Below are 22,349 nucleotides of genomic sequence, written 5' to 3'. Positions count from 1 at the left end.
CTTTACGAATGCCATCCATCAGTCAAGGGACCACAGTGAAAAGCCACATCATTTTCTTTTAATAGAAAATGCCATGGGGTCTGAGACGGGTTTAGTGACTTATCCAAAGAGACAAGTAGGTAGTGAGAGAGAGTTGCCACTTGACTCCAGCATCTGTGTTATCTTATTTCTCATCTCCTGCTCTTTCCATTACACACAACTGTCATCACAAAAGAAATGGAAGAGACAAGTCCCTGTTGTCTGGAGTCCATATACTCACAGGTGAAATGAGTCAAAATTCAAGAAAGACAAAAGATAACCCAACTTAAGAACGATATAGCACCCAGGGGTGCCTGGGTGGCTCGGTGGGTTAAAGTCTCTGCCTTCGGCTCAGGTCATGATCTCAGGTTCTTGGGATCGAGCCCTGCATCGGGCTCTCTGCTCCACAGGGATCCCGCTTCCTTCTCTCTCTCTACCTGCCTCTCTGCCTACTCGTGATCTCTGTCTGTCAAGTAAATAAATAAAATCTTAAAAAAAAAAAAAAGAACGATATAGCAGAGCGCCCAGGTGGCTAGTCAGTTAAGCGTCTACCTTCAGTTCTGCCTTCAGTTTGGGTTGTGATCTGCTCAGTGGGGAGCCTGCTTCTCTCTCTCCCTCTGCCCCTCTCCCCCACCACTTGTGCTCTCTCTCTCAAATAAAAATAAATAACATCTTTAAAAAAAAATTAAAAAACAATATAGAAAAGGGGCACGTGGCTGGCTCACTGTGGAGCATGTGACTCCTGATCTTGGTGTCGTGAGTTTGAGCACCATGTTGGGCATAGAGCTTAATAGGAAAGAAGGAAGGGAGGGAAGGATGGAGGGAGAGAGGGAGGGAAGGAAACAAAAAAAAGATAATCAGGATCGTATACTTAACTGATAAGGAAAGAGGAAGCAAGTGATGTGCTTGTTAGGAAGGAAAAGTTTCAAAAAGGGAATTTTTGAACAAGGCTTTGTGATTAAGGACATCAAGAATTGTTTTCATGGTTACATACTTTTTTTTTTTTTACTTTTTTTTTTTTATAAACATATAATGTATTTTTATCCCCAGGGGTACAGGTCTGTGAATCGCCAGGTTTACACACTTCACAGCACTCACCATAGCACATTCATGGTTACATTCTAATCCATTGATTTACTTAATGCTTTTCTTGAGCAAGCAACTTGGAAACAAAAGGGACTCATTATGTGTCTTTCTAGTGATGATAAAATTTCTTCCTAACAGTAAGCTAAGAAATCTATCTGTAAATATTTCATTTATTAAATTCATTTGTTTTAAATGAGTTTTATTGAAAGGATATTTCAGACAGTAAAGGAAATGTGCTGTCATGGAATTCCAAGGATCAGAACCATAATCAGTCCGGACCAGGCAGTGGTACTGTAGCCATAGAGCATTTTGGGTCAGGGAAGTTTCAGGAATGCTAGCAGTGGGAGCTTGTGGATAAAGATGATAAGTATAACAGTAAGAACATTTGTTAAATGCTTTCTGTGTTCCAAGCATTGTTCATATCGTACCTGTGACCTTTCTCTCTATATATTTTATGTTGAAGTTTTCAAAAACTACTAGCTGCCCTGTTTCTCTGCATTTTCTGATTCAAATTCCTGGTGCAGCTCTTCTGTTTTGGGGTTCGTTTTTCACGCCCAGCTATCTCATAGACAATGGGCTATCCTCAGGTCAGGTCAGGGGTCCATCCTTAGCCTAACTAGCTATGCTGATGGGTAAGGACAGAATAAGAAGAGAGGAGGTTGATATGGTACCAAGTATGGCTGCCTAGAGAATTTTCCCTCTGGAGAGGCTATAGGTATGTCAGGGACTTTAATTGACATCTTGAGTATACCACCCGTTATCCTATTAGTAACAGTGGAACAGTGTTCATCTTTGTATTTTAGCCTTGTCCTCTCATACATACGTTTTTACATGGTTGGAATTTTAGTATATAGTGCTAGTTACTTTAAGGTTCTAGTCAGACAATATAGATAGAATGATTAAGAACATGGCCTGTAGAATCAGGCAGGCCCTAGATAACCATGGGTAAGTGACTTCATCCCTATAAACTTGTTTCCTCTTCTATAAGCTAGTCTCCTTAATGGTGGTTGTAAAGGTTAAATGAAATAACACATACAAGGCACTTTGCAACAATGACTAATACATAAGAACTTTTTAAAAAGTATTTATCATTATAATTATTAAAGATATTTTTAAAAGAAGGGATGTTATTGCTTTTCAACCAAATTGTTTTCTAAGTAAACCGTATACCAATTCTTAAATTCTATAAAGTCATTTATTATAACATAATAATTTAACCAAGCCTGAAGCTCATTTTCATGTGATTTAACCAGATTTCTCTGTATATGAAGCACTGCCTATATCTCTCATCACAAAGAGATATAGCTATCTTACCATGATTCCCAAATAATATAACACTCCAGTTCTTTCCATATCCACTATCATCAAGTCAGAGGAGATACCTGAGCCATGTCAACATTTTCATCTGTGTCTTCTGCCATGTTGAAAATCCACAGTGCTAAGGACAAATACTGTATGATTCCACTTACATAACTGTGACTAAAATAGTCCCATTCACAGACAGAAAATGGAATGGTGGTTGTAGGGGACAGGGGAAATGGGAAGTTAAGTGTTCAGTGGGGCAGAGTTTTGGTTCGGGAAGATAAAAAGAGATCTGAAGATGGACAGATGGTGGGCACAGCTGCAAAACAATGTTAGAGTGCTTAATGCCACTGAACTGGACACTTAAAAAATGGTTTAAGTGGGGACGCCTGGGTGGCTCAGTTGGTTAAGCATCTGCCTTCAGCTCAGGTTATGATCCCAGGGTTCTGGGATCGAGTCCCACATTGGGCTTCTTGCTCAATGGGGTGCCTGCTTCTCTCTCTGCCTGGGCCTGCCACTCTGCCTGCTTGTGTGTTCTCTCTCTCTTTCTCTCTCTCTGACAAATAAATGAATAAAATCTTTTAAAAGATGATTTAAGTGTTAATTTTTATTTTATGTATATTTTACCACAATAAAAAATCTTTTTTGAAGATTATTTATTTATTTAGAGAGAGTGAGTGAGAGCAGGAGTGGGGTGAGGGGCGAAGGGAGAGGAAGAGAGAAAATCTCAGATTCTATGATGAGCACTTAGCCCAATGTGGGGCTCGGTGTGGGGTGCGATCTCATGACCCCAAGATCACAACCTGAGTTGAAACCAAGAGTCGAATGCTCAACCCACTGAGCCACCTGGGCTCTCCTTAAAAAAAATCTTTAAAAAGAATACAGGGGGCAGCACCTAGGTGGCTCTATCAGCTGGGCATCTGCCTTCAGCTCAAGTCATGATCCCAGGGTCCTGAAATTAAGGCCCACATTGGGCTCCCTGCTCAGCGGGGAGCCTGCTTCTCCTGCTGCTGCTCCCCCTGCTCATGCTTCCTCTCGCTCTCTCATATAAATAAATAAAATCTTAAAAAAAAAAATGCAGGACTTATCTATATTTGCATTAACTGTTGGGTTTTTTTTTTTTAATGTTTGAGTTTGGTGTGTTTGGTTTTTGCCTGATGCTCATTTTGCTTATCTCCATATGTCCACCTCCTGCATCCCTGTATTGTTCTACTTTTATCCAGAAACCTTTTGTAATAAAAAGTATATTGAACAACAACAAAAAAAGGCTAGCCATGTCATGAATTATAAACTCTTTGCAAATATTAACTGAAATTCTTAATTGTTCTCTACTTGGAACTTTTTTTTAACCGTTTGAGTGTACTTACCACTCAAAACTACATAGATCTATTGGTAAAGTGCAGGACTACTTAAAAATACATTATATTAAAAAAATATACTTCTTACTTTAATGAGAAACTCAAATATGTAAGAAATTTTATAGTGAAGTGGCTTTTTTGAATAAAGATTTTATTTACTTATTTGACAGAGATCACAAGCAGGCAGAGAGGCAGGCAGAGAGGGGGTGGGGGGAAGCAGGCTCCCTGCTGAGCAGAGAGCCCAATGTGGGGCTCGATCCCAGGACCCTGAGACCATGACCTGAGCCCAAAGGCAGAGGCTTAATCCACTGAGCCACCCAGGCACCCCTATAGTGAAGTGTTAATACATTTTCTTTCTGTTGTACTTGCATGTTCTAAATTTGAATATTAACAACTATTTGATAATTAGAATATTGTTAACTCCAGATGTATAATTTACATTTATCTAAATCTTTTATAGTCACCTAGAAGTAGAATAGGATCTTAAAAAGTTTCATGTTTGTTTTCTTAGGAGTAGTTCCATAAATTATATGTAATTAAGTGCCATAGTACAGATAATTGCAAATATATGGGAAAAGCTAAAATACTGATTTTAGAGTATATAATAGAATTATTGATTTCACTGAAATATTTCTTATAGATCATTTTTTCTTATAAAAGTAAATACATGTTCTGTGTAAGAATTCAAACTGTGAAGAATTGTTTAAGGGAAAGAATAGAAATTACTTCTTTCTCTCCCCAGAAATAAAACAGGTCCTTATGTGTTTTCCAGAAATTTTCTGATAATTAATGAATGGATAATTATTTATTGGCCGCCTAAAGTTTGTTCTCTATACTTTTATTATACTCTCTGAAAAGACAAAGACCTTTTTTGGTGGTGGGAGACAAAATTCATTTCTGATATTAAGAACAAAATTTCTGGGATGCCTGGGTGGCTCAGTTGGTTAAGTGGCTGCCTTTGGCTCAGGTCATGATTCCAGGGTCCTGAGATCGAGCCCCGCATTGGGCTTCCTGCTCAGCAGAGAGTCTGCTTCTCTTTCTCCCTCTGCCTGCCGCTCTGCTTACTTGTGCTCTCTATCTTTCTGTCAAATAAATCAATAAAATCTTAAAAAAAAAAAGAACAAAATTTCTGCTTCCTTTTTTCTTTTTTTTTTTTTTAAGATTTTATTGTTTTATTTGACAGGGAGATCACAAGTAGACAGAGAGGTAGGCGGAGGGAGAGGGAGAAGCAGGCTCCCCGCTGAGCGGAGAGCCCAATGTGGGGCTCAACCCCGAGACCACAACCTAAGCTGAAGGCAGAGGCTTAACCCATTGAGCCCCCCAGGTGCCCCTGCTTCCTTTTATTTGCATTTACCTACTGTACTTTTGCCCATTTTTGCTTTTAGCTTTTTGAAATTTACCTTGTTTTGGGTGTGTCTCTGAATAGGTCTTGATTTGGGTTTGGGTATGTGATATAATCTGAAGGGTTTGTTTTAATTAGTAAAGTTAGCCCATTTTTATCTATTTGATATGCAGACATATTTGATCTTAGTACATTTTATGGGTAGCTTTTGATTTAAGGCCTAGTGAAAAGTCCTGTTTGTCCTCTCATTCTCTCTCTCCCTCTCCCTCCCGGTGTGTTTCTGGCTTGTGGCCCCCCCACTGTGAGCAGTGATGAAATTAGGATAGTTCCTCTTCCTTCTCCTCCCTTCTCTCACAACACAACAATGTGAGTGTACTCGGTACTTAACTTTACAGTTAAAAATGGTTAAGATGGTACATTTTATGTTACTTTGCAACAATTAAGGAAAAGATTCCTGGTTTTAAAAGAAAAACCTTCCTTGTGAATTATTCATTTTATCATTATATTTTACTCTGTTTAGTCCTGCTAATGCTTTTGGTCTTAGATTTTTATTTTGTCTGCGATTAACATAAGTACACCAGCTTTTTATAATTAAGATTGCTTGGTATATCTTTTTATTTCTGTTTTCTTTCGGGTTTCTATGCCCTTACTTTTGTCACTTGTCTCATAAATGGCATATAGCTGGATCTTGTGTGGGTGGATTCTTCATTCAGTTTGAGACTCTGTCTTTTGAACTGGGGAATTTAATCCCATTTACATTTACTTCTATTATTGATACATTGGGATTTATTTCTATTTTGTGCATCCTGTTTACTGTGCCGCTTCTTTCCTGCTCTTCATCGCACCACCGTTTCTTTTTAGCTTCTTTATTCCCTTTATTTCCTTTTATATCTTCTATTCTGATATTGTTTACTCTTAAATTTTTAACATCTATCTTCCTGACTTAACAATCTAAATTTAATCAGCATCTCCCAAACAATACAGGGACCTTGGAATGGTTTAACACCCTCTCCTGCCTTATATGTGTGTTGTTATCCTCTGGTAATTTATTTCCACTTTATTTGTTTGTCTCTAAAAGCAGTCAGCATGGTGGTCATTACTGACAATTACTATTTTATACAGTCATTTCCTGTTTAGATTTACCCACATATTTAACGGTTCTCACTGTTGCTGCTTATATGTTGATCTTTCCTTCTGGATTCTGTTTTCTTCTTCCTGATCAAATTTCCTTGTTTCGTTTTCTTGTAGTAGTTCTCTCCATAAAGAATCATTACTATAAGTAAACCATCATTTTTTCCCTTAAATAATGGCTTGCTCATTGCTTTCTGGTTTCTCTTGTGTTGAAAGTTCTGCTATAAGTTTAATTATCATTTAAGATAATATCTACCCTATAATTCGTTGTACTATTTTTTTCCTTGTCTTTGGTGTTGTCCAAAGTCACTACCACAATCTAAATACAGATTTAGTTTTATTTGCTGTGCTGAAATCTGTGCTTTTTGCCTTCCATTAATTCCAGGGAAATTCCACATGATGTCTTCAAATATTCTCTCCCCTGTTCTTTTTAGTCTGTTCTCCAGAGACTGCTATTAGATGCATGTTTGGCATACTTATCACGTCCCTATGGGGATAACAGGGGCTATCTGTCCCCTGTTGCAGGACTTTGACTTCATATTTTTATCTTTTTGTGTCTCTGCAATGAATTTTAAATAATTTCTTCATCTCTTTTTATCTTCTGAGCTGTGCCTATTCTTATGTTTATGCCATTTAATTTTTTATTTCAATGACTTTTTTCATGTTTTTCTCTTTTTACTCACTGTACTTTTAAAAATCTTTTGTTTTCAGTTCCTGCTTTATAACTTTATTTCAAGCATATTTGTTTGTCTTCTTAAAGATTTTATTTATTTATTTGACAGAGAGAGATCACAAGTAGGCAGAGAGGCAGGCAGGGTGGGGGAGGAAGCAGGATCCCCACCAAACAGGGAGCCGGATGTGAGCCGAAGGCAGAGGCTTTAACCTACTGAACCACCCAGGCGTCCCTCAAGCATATTTATTTAATGGGTTTATTTCTACTATCCAAAGTTCCTGGAGGTGGTGACCTGCTGGTGTTTTTTTTTTTTTCTTTTTTTCTTTAGATCTTCTCATCTTCATTCATAAAGATTGATTGTTCCCATGTATGTTTATATTTTTGGATCCTAAGCTTATCTTTAGTACGGTTTTGTCTTTTGAATCCCAGCATGGGATGGATGGAGGGTGTGTCCCTCCAGAGTGGCTTTGCAGTTGGCTGTGCTGGGTGTTTTAGGAATATCACAAGCTTAGAGCTAATTTTGAATTAATATCTCAGCTTAGCAGTTCATGTAGGTAAGGGTAAAGTCAAACCCAAACCTGCCTGAGGACAGGCCCCTTTCCTCCAGCTGCCTCTGTAGCAGCACAGGTGCATTTACTGAGTAGTTTAGCCTCAGACTCACAGACGGAAAAAAAGGCTGTCATCTACTATGGTGTTTTCATGTCATTGAGAAGCCCAGCAGCCACAGCCTCTGTTACCCTTTCTACCATTTAGGGTGTGTATGACTGTCACCCATGAGAGCCTCGGGTATCCGTAGGTCCCTTTGATACAGAAAAGTCATAGCTCCTTTTTACCATCAGTTTCCTTTTCCAATAAAAATTAGGATTTTCATTTCCAAGCCTCTTTTGAGAAAGCAAGATTAATGCAATGAAAATCAGAACATCTAATTAACAAATTTAACCACAAACCAAAGAAATTTTGATGCCTCAGTTAAACCATTTATCATAGGTCAGCAGTGTTTCAAATGGTGGAGCTTCTACTGGTCTTTCAATTCCTTCAGACGCTCCTGTGAAGCCAGAAGCAGTGCTGTCGGTCCCGGCCCCACCCACTACAGTTTTCTTGTGGGAACCATGGTGCCAGATCCCCAACGCTTTTCTTTTTGTCTTGGTTTTGCCACAGAAGGAACAAGTATTTGGCATGCTGGCTTATTTCCGTCCTCACCAGTTTCCTGAGGGAGGCACCGTAGCAGAGCCCATGTTTACCGATGATTCTGACTTTCTTAGTACATTTAACCATGTCACCACAAACTAGGTCTGGGCCCAGGAGAGAGCTCCCACCAGTTTCGTTTTGTTTTTTAAATATGGAATGCTTCACGAATTTGCATGTCAGCCTTGTGCAGGAGTCATGCTAACCTTCCTGTATCATTCCAGTTTCATTATATGTTCTCTGCATAGAGCCCCCCGCCAGTTTTATTCTACTGTGCTTGTCACCCCAAACCAGATGCAGTCCCACACAACAAAGGAAGCACACACAGCACTACCCATTTATGTTAACTCGCAGGTTCCCAGTTCCCACAGAAACTACTGTGTGAAACCAAGGTCATCTAAGGCTGGCTTGCTTCAGTCCAGGCCTAGTGTTAACCCTTTACGTTCAGGCTGAAAAACAGCTTGGATTCTATGGGGTTCTCAGTTCTAACTTTCCACTCTGTCTTCTGCCCTGCCTGAATATTAGAATCCCTCCATTACCAAGACTGCCTGCTCCGAGCTTCCTTCACCAAGGGCAGGCTCAGTGTATCACCCTTTGTTTTTGGCCCTGGTAATTCCTCTTACTTCCTTGAGAAGTTCCTTTCAGCTCTCGGTTTGAAAAGATGTTTGCTCCACCTTATCAAGCATTTGCAGATATTTTTAACATTTCTAAGTATTAATAGAAGATTTTCAAGTTATCTAATCCAAAATATTATATTAGAAGAAAGTTTGAAACAACTCAAACAGTCTGAATTCAAATTCTGACACCCCTTTTCAGCCGTATAATCTTTGGCAAGATACTTGGCCTCTATGAACCTACTCCCAGCATGGTGTCAGGATATTAATACCCACCTCAGGGTGTTGTGGTGAGATTGAATTATTACCAAAGGTAAAGCTCAGAAGCCCTACCGTGGTTTCCAAATTTCTGACCCAGCCCCAGCCGAAGACTTCAATGTCTTCTCCCACTTTCCAGACATACTCCAGTATAATAAACTACTTGTTCATCCTAAATTCTTCTTTCTGCCTCCCAAGACTTCATACATTGTGTTCTTTTTTCTTGAACATTCTCCTCCCTTGTTCACCTTCTCCCTAACTCTTGTACTAACCCTTCATCCCTAACCTTAGATATCAGTTCCTCTGTCCCTGCTGATCTCCAAGTCTGGGGTAGGGCCTGTGAGAGCCCCACATTCTCCTATAACACTTAACATTTGCCATCACAGTTGTTTACTTGTCTGAACATACTTTAGGGGAAGGATTTTGGCTGTTTTGCTCACCATTATATCCCCAGCTCCTAATAAAGAGCCTGGCACCCAGCTCAATACATGGTAGTTATTATTTTTATCAGCACCTTCATCTGTCATAATTCTCAAATGTCTGATCGTTATATAAATAACTCTTAAGTATGCCAAGAAGCTTAGAGTTAAGTTACAAGACCGACAAGGGCATGCATTGTTTCAGAGCCACATTTTCGGCCTTTGTTTTTCACTTATTCAGTCATTTATCCTTTCATACTAGGAACTAACCCAGGAGTGTGATGAAAAGAAATCCCAGTATGATAGCTGTGCAGCAGGCCTCGAAAGCAATCGATCCAAATTAGAACAGGTAAGAAGATGGTTTTTATCTTAACAATTTAGCATAAACTGCCTGTGCATGAATGTTTTCATTACATCAACATCAAAAGTTTCCCAAATCTGGACCCTCATCCCTTGAGCCAGTCTCCTAAGCTCCAGAGATCTTTTATTTCTTCAGACTTGATATGTACATACTGAATTCTCTGTACCACACCCACCAAAATCCAGGCCCTCATCATTGCAGCTCCTGGATTCCCACAATAACCCAGACCTGCTCTCCCACCTCCACCCTCCCCTTCCTGAGGTTTTTTCCTCCATAGAGAGCCAAAGAAACTTCTAGAAAACTTAGGCCACCCTTCACTGTCTTCCCTTTGCACTTGAAATCTAACTTCCAAACTATGGTCTGCAAAGCCCACCTGCCTCTTAAACTTCATGTCCCTGTGCTCTGCTCCTCATCCACGGGGCCGCAGCCACGCTGGCCACTTTCTTGTACATCAAACAGGCCAAGCTTGTTTTCACCTCCTGGCTTTTGTTTGTGCTCTTCTCCCTCTGGGACACTCTGCTTCCAACTCTTTGCTTTGAATCTCTCCTTTTTATCATCAGGTAGCCTAAATGTTACTTCCTCCTAGAGGTCTTCTCTGATCACCCTCTCTGATGTTGCCCATTTGGTCACCCTGTCACTTTCTACTGCTGACTTTTCTTCATAGTATTTATACCCATCTGAAACTGTCTTCATTACCTGTTTCCTTGTTTATGTCTGTTTTCTCTATTTGAATGAGAGCAGGAATCTGTAGTCTCGTTCACTGCTGTGTCCCCAGCACCTAGCACAGAGTTGGGCACGCAGAAGGTACTTAATAAGTGAATAACTGAATCTGTAGGGTTTAGAGTGATATGAATAGTCTCTAGAAAAGATTGCAATCTAGTCTGTTATGGTAAACAAAGTTGTAATCACGAAGAAATTACACTGATGGTGTTTTGTTGTACATTTAAAGTTATCCTCTCTGTGTTTGATTATTATTCTTTCAATAATGTTGCCCATTTAAAATTATATATTGCAGGAAGTCAGGGGACTCCGTGAAGAATGTCTTCAAGAAGAAAGTAGATACCATTACACAAATTGTATGATTAAGGTAAAACAAAGAAGATGGACCAGAAACTTTCTGAGATCTTTCTGTATCAAGGACTTAACCAAAAACTTGGTCTTTCCACTTAGAACCTAGAAATACAGCTTCGTCGAGCTACCGATGAGATGAAGGCCTATGTCTCTTCTGATCAGCAAGAAAAAAGAAAGGCAATTAGGCAAGTAATTTTGTTGTTTCTATATTGAGTTACTTCATGTTTTCCCCTATAGAAGATTTTTTTACTAAATTTTTTATTTAAATTCCGGAATAGTTAATATACAGTGTTCATTTAGTTTCAGGTATACAATCCAGTGATTCAACAATTTTATACATTACTCAGTGCTCGTCATGATAGGTATACTCTTAATCCCCATTACCTATTTCACCCATCCCCCACGTGCTTCCCCTATGGTAACCGTCCGTGTGTTCTTTATAGTTAAGAGTCTGTTTCTTGGTTTGTCTCTCTCTCTCTCTATTTTTTTTCCCTTTGTTCATTTGTTTCTTAAATTCCACATATGAGTGAAATCAAATGATATTTGTCTTCCTCTGACTGGCTTATTTCACTTAGCGTTATACTCTCCACCTCCATCTATGTTGTTACAAATGGCAAGATTTCGTTGTTTTATGGCTGTCACCTTTAGAAGTTTTATAAACAAGATGGAGTTGCTAAACTACTAAGATTGCAAGTACTTAAATAAGCAGATACTAAGATATTGCTTAGGATTAAATCTTGTTAAACATCTTCCAGATAGTCCAGCCCTACTAACTAAGTAGAAATACACATAATTTTCTTGCTGGCTTGCTTACTTTTTTTTTTTTTAATCATGGCATAAAAACCCCATATAACATAAAATTTGCCATTTTTACCAGTTTTAAGTGTATAATTCAATTGCATTGATTACATTCACAATGTTGTGCAGCAATCACTAGTATATATAATACCAACCCTTTTTCCTCACTCCGATCAGAAACTCTTGTAATCATTAAACAGTAACTCCCCATTCTCCCCTCCCCAGAAATACATATAATTTCATGGTTCCTTTTTTATAAGCACTAAGATTGGTCTATTTTTAAAGTCCCACATGGCCTGGACTCTAGTCATCTGCCTGCTCATTGTGTCATGTGTGTGTGTTTCAGCTAGAAGCTGTGCGTTTGCAGTGTGCCAGCCTTCAAAACAAGGAAGGGTGTGTAAATACCACCAGTCCTTATATGGTGATTTTTTGGTAATCCAAGCTTACAGCATACAATAATAAATCAAATGGTGCCTGAAAAAAATGAATTTATGTTTGAATTGCTAGCTACGACAAAATGCAGTAATTGAATAAGATAAGCTTTCTTTGCCCCTTACCATAATTCAGATGTTTCACTTTTACCATCCAGTAAGAGCTCAAAACAAAGATTCACATTTATTCTAGATTGTACTTGATATTTTTAGTGGCATTTACATTAATGTTACAAAAAGGAAATCTCATAAATGGAATGTTGCAGAGTCTAATTTTTTAAGTATATAATGCACTGGAATGCAAGCCAGACTGAACATGTCCTATAAATAGAACAATTTTTCTTCTAATACTCTGATATATTAAACATATTAAATGTACTTATTCACATTCTTTCATTGAATGTAACCTTTGCTCAAATAAATCTGTATGGTCAGTGGTAATATTTTACAAATGTGAGAAATTACATTTATCCTTAAAAAAAAAGTTGTAGAAATTAATTTCCATTTCTTCCAAAGTTACAGTATAAGTAGTAAAGAAGGTAATATTGCCCCTGAACTATTGGTTTTCTGGCCAGATACTCTTCTTCATTATTTTAAAAATCATCATAAACCTTTACCATTACTTTGTTTTCCTATAGAAAAAATATTTTTCCCTGGCTAGAGTAATACCTAGGAATATTATGAATAAAATGGAGTTAATTGTACTCTAAATTCATTGATACGTATTTAAAATATTATTATTATTATAGACACAATATTTTTATTATTATCCCATTTTCTACTTTTATGATACTTTCGAGTAAGACCAATGGTATAAGGAATTAGCATGACTTTGAAAGATTGCAAATTTTTATTTAAAGAGGCAGGATGTTTTATTTTGAAGTACTAAAGAGGGACTCATAAAATTTCTTTCTAGCCTGTTTTCTCCAGTTCTGAGTTTTGTGACCTTGGGCAAATCATTTCTTCACCTATAAAATAAGGAAAACAATTTATACCACCGAAGATCAAGTTAAATATAATGCATGTAGCAGTGTTCTAGAAATTATATAGTATGAACTCCTAGAGGACAAGGACTCTGTCTTGTTTTCTTCCTGAAACCCCAGGGCATGCTTGGTACATAACAGGTGCTCCATAATTATTTCTTGAATGAATTCATCAAATAAATTTTAAAATTACACATTAGCGTTATATGGTAAAAGAACATGAGCCTTAAGATGTCTTGATTAAATACAGATGGAAATTCTAGGGCACCTGGGTAGCTCAGTGGGTTAAGCCTCTGCCTTCTGCTCAAGTCATGATCTCGAGGTCCTGAGATCGAGCCCCGCATCGGGCTCTCTGCTCAGGAGGGAGCCTGCTTTCCCCCACCCTTTCTGCCTGCCTTTCTGCCTACTTGTGATCTGTCTGTCAAATAAATAAAAATCTTTTTAAAAAATCCAATAAATATAGATGGAAATTCTAAAACAGTTTGGACATTTTGCAGTTCTAGGGTAATAAATGAATTATTTAAAGCTATCCAAACTTGGGGTGTCTGGGTTGCTCAGCGAGTTAAGCTGCTGACTCTTGATTTTGGCTCAGGTCATGATCTCAGGGTTGTGAGATCAAGCCCCAGGAGCCTGCTTAAGAGTCTCTCTCTTCCCCACCCCCGCTCCAATACATACATACCTACATCTATCTGAACTTATTTTTTTTTTTAAAGAATATATCATTTATATTCTCCTAGCTATTTTTCACTGAAGAGCTAGAAAGTTAAACAGGTTGACTTAGTGTCTCATAAATTTTAAAGTCAAAATAAAGTTTCATCAAGATTGTGTTTATTCTCTTCTACCCTCATTTCCATGTCCAAATTCTGCCTTCAATTCAGCTCTATAAGGACTTTGAGTATTTTTTTTTATATTTATTGGTTTATATGAGAGAGAGTGGGGGCAGGGAGAGGGGGAGAGGGAGAGAAAGTCTCAAGCAGACTCCACATGAGCACGGGGACCCTTGCAGTGCTGGATCCCAGGACCCCGAGGTAATGACTTCAGCCAAAATCAAGAGTCAGGGGCGTAATCAACTGAGCCACTCAGGCATCCCAAGGACTAGGAGTACTTTTGATTCCCACATCGCTCCAGTCTAGTCACATTTACCTCTCTTTTTGCATGAATTCTCAGCTGCTGGAATATCTTTGTGGTTTATGAGTTCTTAGATTTCCAGTTATGTGTTATTTTACTTCTTACTTACTACAATGTAGCTTTATACTGAAACACTGTCTTTTTCTATCTAGATTTGAGGTCTAAAGTCTTTTTTATCTTCTTTGTCATTGGTCCCTTTGTCCTCATGCTTCAACCTTTGTCCTTAACACTTTATATATCACTTTTTGTTTTGTGGAGTATTACAATGTAATTATACTTTTGGGGCACCTGGCTGGTTCAGTTGGTAGAGTGCAAGAGTCTTGATCTTGGAGTTACAGGTTTCAGCCCTACATTGTGTGTGGAGACTACTTAAAAAAATTTTTAAATCATAAAATATAATATATATGTATAATTATACTTTTGTTTAAAAACAGTGCAATGTTATTTGTTTTTTTAATTTTTATTTGAAAATTACAGGTTTTTTAGTTTATGAAAGAAATGCTTATAAACACAATAGTAACCATTATGAAGTATAGTACACAAAAACTGAATGTTGCCCACATTCCATGCCTCAGAAATGCCTATTGTTAATATTTTCATGTAGGAGCACCTGGGTGGTTCAGTCATTTGAGCATCCGACTCTTGATTTTGGCTCAGGTCATGATCTCAGGGTTGTGAGATCAAGCCCCACGCAGGGCTTCATGCTCAGCAGAGAGTCTGCTCGTCCCTCTCTGTCTGCTCCTACCCCCACATGCACTCTGTATCTCTCTCAAGTAAATAAAATATTTTTTAAAATAAAAATATTTTGGTGTATAATTACTCCATATTCTTTTCCCATGCATTTGCATGTGTGTGTGTTAACAAGTGCATGGGAAAATTTTATGTGTGTATGCATACAAAAATCAGGTTAAACTACATATACAGTTTTTCTCTTAATTATATGTCTAAAATTCTATTTCAGGGCACCTGGGTGGCTCAGTGGGTTAAAGTCTCTGCCTTCGGCTTGGGCCCTGATCCCAGGGTCCTGGGATCGAGCCCCGAGTCAGGCTTTCTGCTCAGCAGGGAACCTGCTTCCTCCTCTCTCTCTTCCTGCCTCTCTGCCTACTTGTGATCTATCTGTCAAATAAATAAATAAAAATCTTTAAAAATTTTTTTTAAAAATTCTATTTCAGTATTTATAGATCTACTCCCTCCTTTTTATAACTCTGTATTATTCCTTTGAATGGATGTGCCATAATTTATTTAAATATTTCCCCATCTATTGACATCTAACTTTGTTTGCAGATCTTCACCATTAAAAGCAACAGTGAAGTAAATAGTCTTTATGTTTATCTAAAGTTCTGAGAGTTTTTCTTTAGGATGACTGCCTAGAAGTAACATTGCAGGATTATATGTTATTTAATGTTTATTTAAAATGTTTCTCCTTTCTCCTTTCTACAAACCTCTCCAAAAACAAAGTGTGACTAGGGTGCCTGGCTGGCATACTCAGAAAAGCATGCAACTCTTTATCTCTGAGTTGTGAGTTTGAGCCCCACATTGGGTGATGAGATTACCTAAATAAATTAAAACTTTAAAAAATAATTAAAAAAAAAATAAAATGTGGCTTAAGCAAGAATATGTTACCATTGTTTTAAGTATAAATTAACCAGAAATAGTACTTGATATTTTAGTTCTCTTAATTTCTTATGCAGTGGTTTGTGGGTTTTTCCCCATAAATTACTATTTACTAGAAGAACTGACTAAAGATGGGGAAAGAGAGTGTAATGATTTTCATTCTGATTCCAGTACTCTAACCTATCTATATTGTCTAATACATTTAGATTGATAAGTTAATTTATAATTTAGTTGTATGATCAAATCAACTGAGGTAAATTGAAACTAAATCATTATGTTTATCCCCTAGGGAGCAGTATACAAAAAATATTGCTGAACAGGAAAACCTTGGAAAGGTAAGAATGTATTATTTATTTTTTTAATTGTGTCTAATTCAAGCTTTCAGTGTGTGGTTTTGACATTGTCATTCTTTTTAAAGGGTTATAGTACAGTTTTCAAAGGGAAATTGGATCTTAATCTCTTGCAAAGATGAAGACTCTTCTTTAGAAATTTATGTGTGTGTGCATATAAAAGTGAAGGGACGTGGATTTTTGAAGAAAAATCTAGTTTTGTTTAGGGAGGAGTTTATGAGAAGTTTCTGAATAAGAAACAAAACTGCCACATTTAATGAACTACAAGTTTTCAGATAATTCTCAGGTATCTCTTTATTAGATAAGTATAAGTTCATTTATTTAATAAACACAAAGCTCATTACTATTAACTGGACACTGTTCCATGACCTTTACAAGCATTGATTCATCAAAAAACCTTCCTTTTCATATTCAGCACCTTCCCTGCCAGTCTCACGAAAGCAGGCATATGCTTATGTGATTAATCTTATTTTCTCAGTTCTCTGAACCATTCCTAGTAGAAGAGGTGGTAGATAGTAAAGACCTTGAACATCAGGGCTTCAGTGACCCAATTCACTGATTATTTTAATTGGCTTCATAAAGCAACGCATTTGGACAGTCATTTTAAAGACACCAGTTCTGTCATTGGTTTTGTTTTTTTTTTTAAAGATCTGAATTTATCAACAACTCAGGGCCAGTGTCCTTATTTACATTTTCTTTTTTTTTTTTAATGTTTCTTGAGGGGCACCTGGGTGGCTCAGTGGGTTAAAGCCTCTGCCTTCGGCTCGGGTCATGATCCCAGGATCCTGGGATCGAGCTCCGCATCAGGCGCTCTGCTCAGCAGGGAGCCTGTTTCCTCCTCTCTCTCTCTCTGCCTGCATCTCTGCCTACTTGTGATCTCTGTCTGTCAAATAAATAAATAAAATCTTTTAAAAAAAAATGTTTTTTGAGAGAGAGTGCAAATGGGGGGGGAGGGGCAGAGGGAGAGGGAGAGAGAGAGAGAATTTTAAGCATGCTCCACATTCAGCATGGAGCCCAATGTGGGGCTGAAGCTCATAACCCTGAGATCACGACTTGAGCTGAAATCAACAGCTGGGTGCCCAACCAACCACGCAAACACTCCTCCCTTTTTTTTTTTTAAGTTTTATTTTTTTGTGGGGGAGGCACAGCGAGAGAGGGAGAAAGAATCTTAAAACAGACTCTATGCTGAGTACAGAGCCTGATGTGGGGCTCAATCACATGACCCTGAGATCACAGCCTGAGCAAAACTAAGAGTCAGTTGCTCAACCAACTGTGCCACCCAAGAGCCCCTTTATTTACATTTTCTAATTTGAATTATTATTAAAAACATACATGTATGTATGTATGCTTTTACATACGTGCTGTAATAGCTCCCATAAACCTGTAAGTAATATTCTAAAGTTAAACTTCAGGGAAAAAATGGTATGGAAAACAATGGCATGACTTTTTTTTTCAAAGATTTTATTTACTTTTTTGGGAGAGAGATCGAGAGGGAGAAGCAGACTCCCTGCTGAGCAGGTGCCCAACAATGGCATCATTATTAAGCACACTTTCATAAAGTGTTTGAAAAAGACTCTTAAAAACTAAATAATGTATAAAGACATTTAGTATAGAAAATTTCAAGCTTATATAAGTAAATAATGTAATGAATTCATGTGTAACCATCACCCAACTTCAGTAATTACACTCATGACCAGTCAGTTAAGTATCTGCCTTCAGGTCAGGTCATGATCCCAGGGTACTGGGATCAAGCCCCACATTGGGTTCCCTGCTCAGCAGAGAGCCTACTCCTCCCCCCTCCCGCCACCCTTCCCCTTCCTTGTGCTCTCTCTCCCTCACTCTCTCTCAAATAACTAAGTAAGTAAGTCAATAAATAAATAAATAAGTAAAATTAAGAAAGAAAGAAAGAAAGAAAGAAAGAAAGAAAGAAAGAAAGAAAGAAAGAAAGAAAACCTTAAAGCTGATTTCCTCCATTCTAGTAGAGAAATTGTATGTTCTGTGCACCCTCTTCCCTTTATGGGATGACATGCCATACTCGAAAAAAAGAACTGAGTTCATGCTTGAAAACACATATTTGAATCAAGTTGTAAACATTCATAGAGATTTTTGGGTTTTAGGATTTAGTATGATTGTCAATAATTTGCTTTCCTCTAAACATTTCATATGTTAGGTAATGTATTTTTTCATATGAAAACATTTCTCTATTTTATTTTGAAAAGTATGTGGATGGATGCTTTGTGTAGAGAAATATTTATCAAATCTGAATCCTTTTAAAGACCCAAATGTAGTTGCTAAATCTAAATAAAGATTATTCTTTCACCTTCCAGGGTGGTGTTCTATTGCAGGGTCTTTGCAAAAAGGTAACAGCACTCTGACAAGTATATTTCAGCAAAAGGAGACATTGATCAGCTCATCCCCCAATCGTCAGTCTGTATCATTTAAGAAACAAAGTTCCTCAATCCTCTCATTCCTAGAGTAGATCTAATTTTTTTTCTTTCCAAATGCTCTTTCATTTTTTTTTTCATTTTTTAAAATTAAAATCAATTAACATATAGTATATTATTGGTTTCAGAGGTGGAGGTCAGTGATTCATCAGTCTTATATAACACTCAGTGCTGATTACATCATGTGCCCTCCTTAATGTTCAACACCCAATTACCCCATCCCCCTACCTCTCCCTTCCAGCAACCCTCAGTTTGTTTCCCATGATTATGAGTCTCTTGGCCGGGGAGGGGGTGGGGGGGGAGTGGGGGGGTGGGGGCGGGAAGTCTCTTATGGTTTTGTCTCCCTCTCTGGTTTCATATTTTATTTTTTCCTCTCTTCCCCTATGATCCGCTGTTTTATTTAATTCCACATACCAGTGAGATAGAGTAGATCTAAATTTTTAAGGAAAACACCAAACCTAGCCTTTAAAAGTGATGATGGCCTAAGTCTTCCAAACCAGCATAGACTGGACATCCATAGACCTCCTCAGGCCAACCTGCTTTCTGGAATTAAACCAGCCTATAGTGCTGCAGTTCACACTACCATACACTAGAATTTGCTTTCCTAAGTACTGTGGAGTACTGTGCTGAAGGTTACAACTCTCTTCACCCCCACTATATCACATCCCCTTAAAAGAACCCTGAAATCTGTGACAAGTATTCTTCTACACTGTAACTATCAACAAAATAAATCTGTATCAAGTCACAGTTAAAATTAAAATTAAATTAATTAAAAATTAATTAATAAATTAAAAACTTTTAAAATTAAAAATAAATTATATACTAAGGCGGTTGTATACAAAAAGTTAAAGGTTTCAAACACACACAGTTATGAAGCACATTAAATTCAATATTGCTGACACAGTGCCCACATGCAGTCTTCAGTTTCTTTAAATAACTTATAGGTTGTTGGGATTTTTGACAAGGAAATTATTCCAGTAGTATAAGAAAATTTATAGCTAATTAGTACCTTAATCTTAAAATCATTCTAAGAACTCTTAAAATTCTGGATCTGTATTACTACTTTTGTTTTAGTTCATGAAGATAAAAATGTTTTAAGATAATTTATTTTTAAGGTTTTTTTTTTTTAAGATTTCGCTTATTTGACAGAGAGAGACACAGCAAGAGAGGGAGCACAAGCAGTGAAAAAAGGGAGAGCAAGAGGGAGAAGCACGCTTCTCCCAGAACCCTGGGATCATGACCTGAGCTGAAGGCAGACGCTTAACCAACTGAGCCACCCAGGCGTCCCTGTTTTTAAGTTTGTGTTTAAATTCCAGTTAGTTAACATACGGTGTAATATTAGTTTCAGGTGGACAGTAGTGATTCAACACTTCCATACAACACCCATGCTCTTCACAAGTGCCCTCCTTACTCTGCATCAACTATTTGGCCCATCGTCCCACCCCCCTCCCTTCTGGTAACCACCAGTTTGTTCTCTACAGTTCAGAGTCTGTTTCTTGGTTTGCCTTTCTTACTCTTTTTTTTTTTTTTTTTCTTGTAACACAGACTTAAATAGATGTATTTGCATTCAGGTATTGTGTCAAAACTTTGCTAGTTACATTTAAATTCTATTTTCTTTTTGTTTAATATTTTATTTGTTTTTGAGAGAAAGAAAGCCTGGGCGCAAGCACAAGCAAGGGGAAGGGGCAGAAGCAGAATCCCTGATAAGCAGGGAGCCCCTACATGGGGGCTCAATCAGTAGGACCCTGGGATCATGACCTGGGCTGAAGGCAAGCACTTAACTGACTGAGCCACGCAGTCACCCCTAAATTCTATATTTTTTAAAGATTTTATTTATTTGACAGAGATCACAAGTAGGCAGAGAGGCAGGCAGAGACGGGGTTGGGGTGGGGAAGCAGGCTCCCCGCTGAGCAGAGAGCCCGATGCAGGACTCCATCCCAGGACCCTGAGATCATGACCTAAGCGGAAGGCAGAGGCTTAACCAACTGAGCCACCCAGGCACCCGTATTTTCTTAATTCTGCATTGTTTCCTGTTGCTGTTTGCTGTTAACTTTGCCTTCATTAGCCATGGCTGAGGAGGGCAGTTTTGAATCCGGTCCTAAGCTTAGTTTAGCCTCTTATTTGGGCAAGTACCAAGGACGAGCCTTCTCATCTGTGTCCTTAGGTCAACTATTAGATGAACCGTATACAATAGAGGAAAGGATGGGGACATTTCTGTGTGACCTGCTTCCGTGTCTTTGCTTATTTTTCTGTCCTTGGTGATTTCTCACACTCAGTGTTACTGTGTACATTTCTGTCACACTGTGTTTCCTGATGTGTGTACTCTCATCATCTTTGTTTTCCCCTGACTACCCGCCTGCCTTCCTTTCCCTCTTTCTTCCTTCCTCTCATTATCTCTGACTTTCTGCTATGCCTCTTTTCAGTCACCCTTTCTGAATTTGCCCTAATACAGGACCAAAGTATATTTTTATAATTCAATGAGACATTTTCTTATTCCTGTTTATAATTTTAGAGTCTGTGAGTAGAACAGTTTTGACAGATGGAATCACGTAGGCTATTAGTAACAAAAGTAATTCTGGGGGCACCTGGCTGACTTGGTTGGTAGAGCATGAGACTCTGAATCTCAGAGTTGTGAGTTCAAGCCCCACGCTGGGCATGGAGCCTACTTAAAAATAAATAAAAATAAAAACAACTCTGATAAGGATATGGCTTATTTAATAGTGTACTTTTTTAAAAATCACAAAACCACCTTCCTGAAGAATATATGCATACAATTTTATTTATTTGGGTCCACATAGTGCACACAAAGATTCAGGAAAGAATATGCTATTTAATAATAATAACAATGTATAACATATGGTAGTTTATCAAGTATTTCCAGATCTATTATGTCATGTGAAAAAATAACCTATGGGGCCCCTGGGTGGCTCAGTTGGTTAAGCAACTGCCTTCAGCTCAGGTTATGATCCCCAGGTCCTGGGATGGAGCCCTGAGTCAGGTGCCCTACTCAGCAGGGAGTCTGCTTCTCCTTCTGCCTTACCCTCCTGCTCATGCTTTCTCTCACTCTCTTGCTCATGTTCTCTCTCTCAAATAAATAAATAAAATCTTTAAAAATAATTACAATAATCTTATAAGGCAGATAATTTTATATAATTATCCCCTTTTATTACCCTTAATTGACAATTGAGAGAAGTGAGGTCCAGAGAAATTGTCTTACAGCTCGTGACAAAGCCAAGTTTGAAACAAAAGTCTTCTGACTGCAAAATCTGCATTCTTTTTCCCATACCATGATACTGTTCCATTTTCCTGATTCCCTTTATTTTCCCCTCCCGTTCTTTTATATTTTTCTATTCTTTTTAACTTCAAGCTTCCTGCATCTTTCATCAGTTTAACTTTTATCATCTTAGCTTTCATACATCTCAGAAGAACTGGTTTAGTTCACTGTTACTCATTAGATGTACAAAAAGCAGACCATGTTCTTCTGATGATAGCAATAGAAGTAAATCCCTGCAACTGAGATTTAATCATTCTTGATTTTTTTTTTTTATGGTAGAAACTCCGAGAAAAACAAAAAGCTGTACGAGAAAGTCATGGTCCAAATATGAAACAAGCGAAAATGTGGCGTGATTTTGAACAGTTGATGGAATGTAAGAAACAGTGCTTTCTGAAACAACAAAGCCAAACTCCCATGGGTCAGGTAATTCAGGAGGGCGGGGAAGACCGGCTGGTGCTCTGAATCTGTGTGCCATCATGTGGGGTTTTAGTTGATACTACTAGATATAA

At 38.0% G+C, this 22,349-nt stretch overlaps 1 protein-coding gene and 1 non-coding gene across 6 annotated transcripts in view; one reads left to right on the top strand and one right to left on the bottom strand.

Moving 5' to 3' along the window:
• Positions 1-22,349, top strand: part of IFT81 (intraflagellar transport 81) — a 219,413-nt gene that overhangs the window by 162,087 nt on the left and 34,977 nt on the right. For all 5 annotated transcript variants that reach the window (XM_032876326.1, XM_032876324.1, XM_032876323.1 and 2 more), the window contains 5 exons: positions 9,649-9,735; positions 10,763-10,834; positions 10,918-11,003; positions 16,062-16,107; positions 22,120-22,263. In XM_032876326.1, coding sequence (XP_032732217.1) covers positions 9,649-9,735; positions 10,763-10,834; positions 10,918-11,003; positions 16,062-16,107; positions 22,120-22,263 — 435 coding nt within the window. The remainder of the gene's footprint in view (positions 1-9,648; positions 9,736-10,762; positions 10,835-10,917; positions 11,004-16,061; positions 16,108-22,119; positions 22,264-22,349) is intronic.
• LOC116878727 lies at positions 8,244-8,346 on the bottom strand. Its single transcript, XR_004384874.1, has one exon. It is a non-coding gene; the product is annotated as a U6 spliceosomal RNA (small nuclear RNA).

Source organism: Lontra canadensis, unplaced genomic scaffold (assembly GCF_010015895.1).
Source record: "Lontra canadensis isolate GAN:19392208 unplaced genomic scaffold, GSC_riverotter_1.0 scaffold58, whole genome shotgun sequence".
NCBI lineage: Eukaryota > Metazoa > Chordata > Mammalia > Carnivora > Mustelidae > Lontra > Lontra canadensis.
The sequence above is the reverse complement of the archived record's forward strand: the minus strand, read 5'-3'. Positions and strand labels throughout refer to the sequence as shown.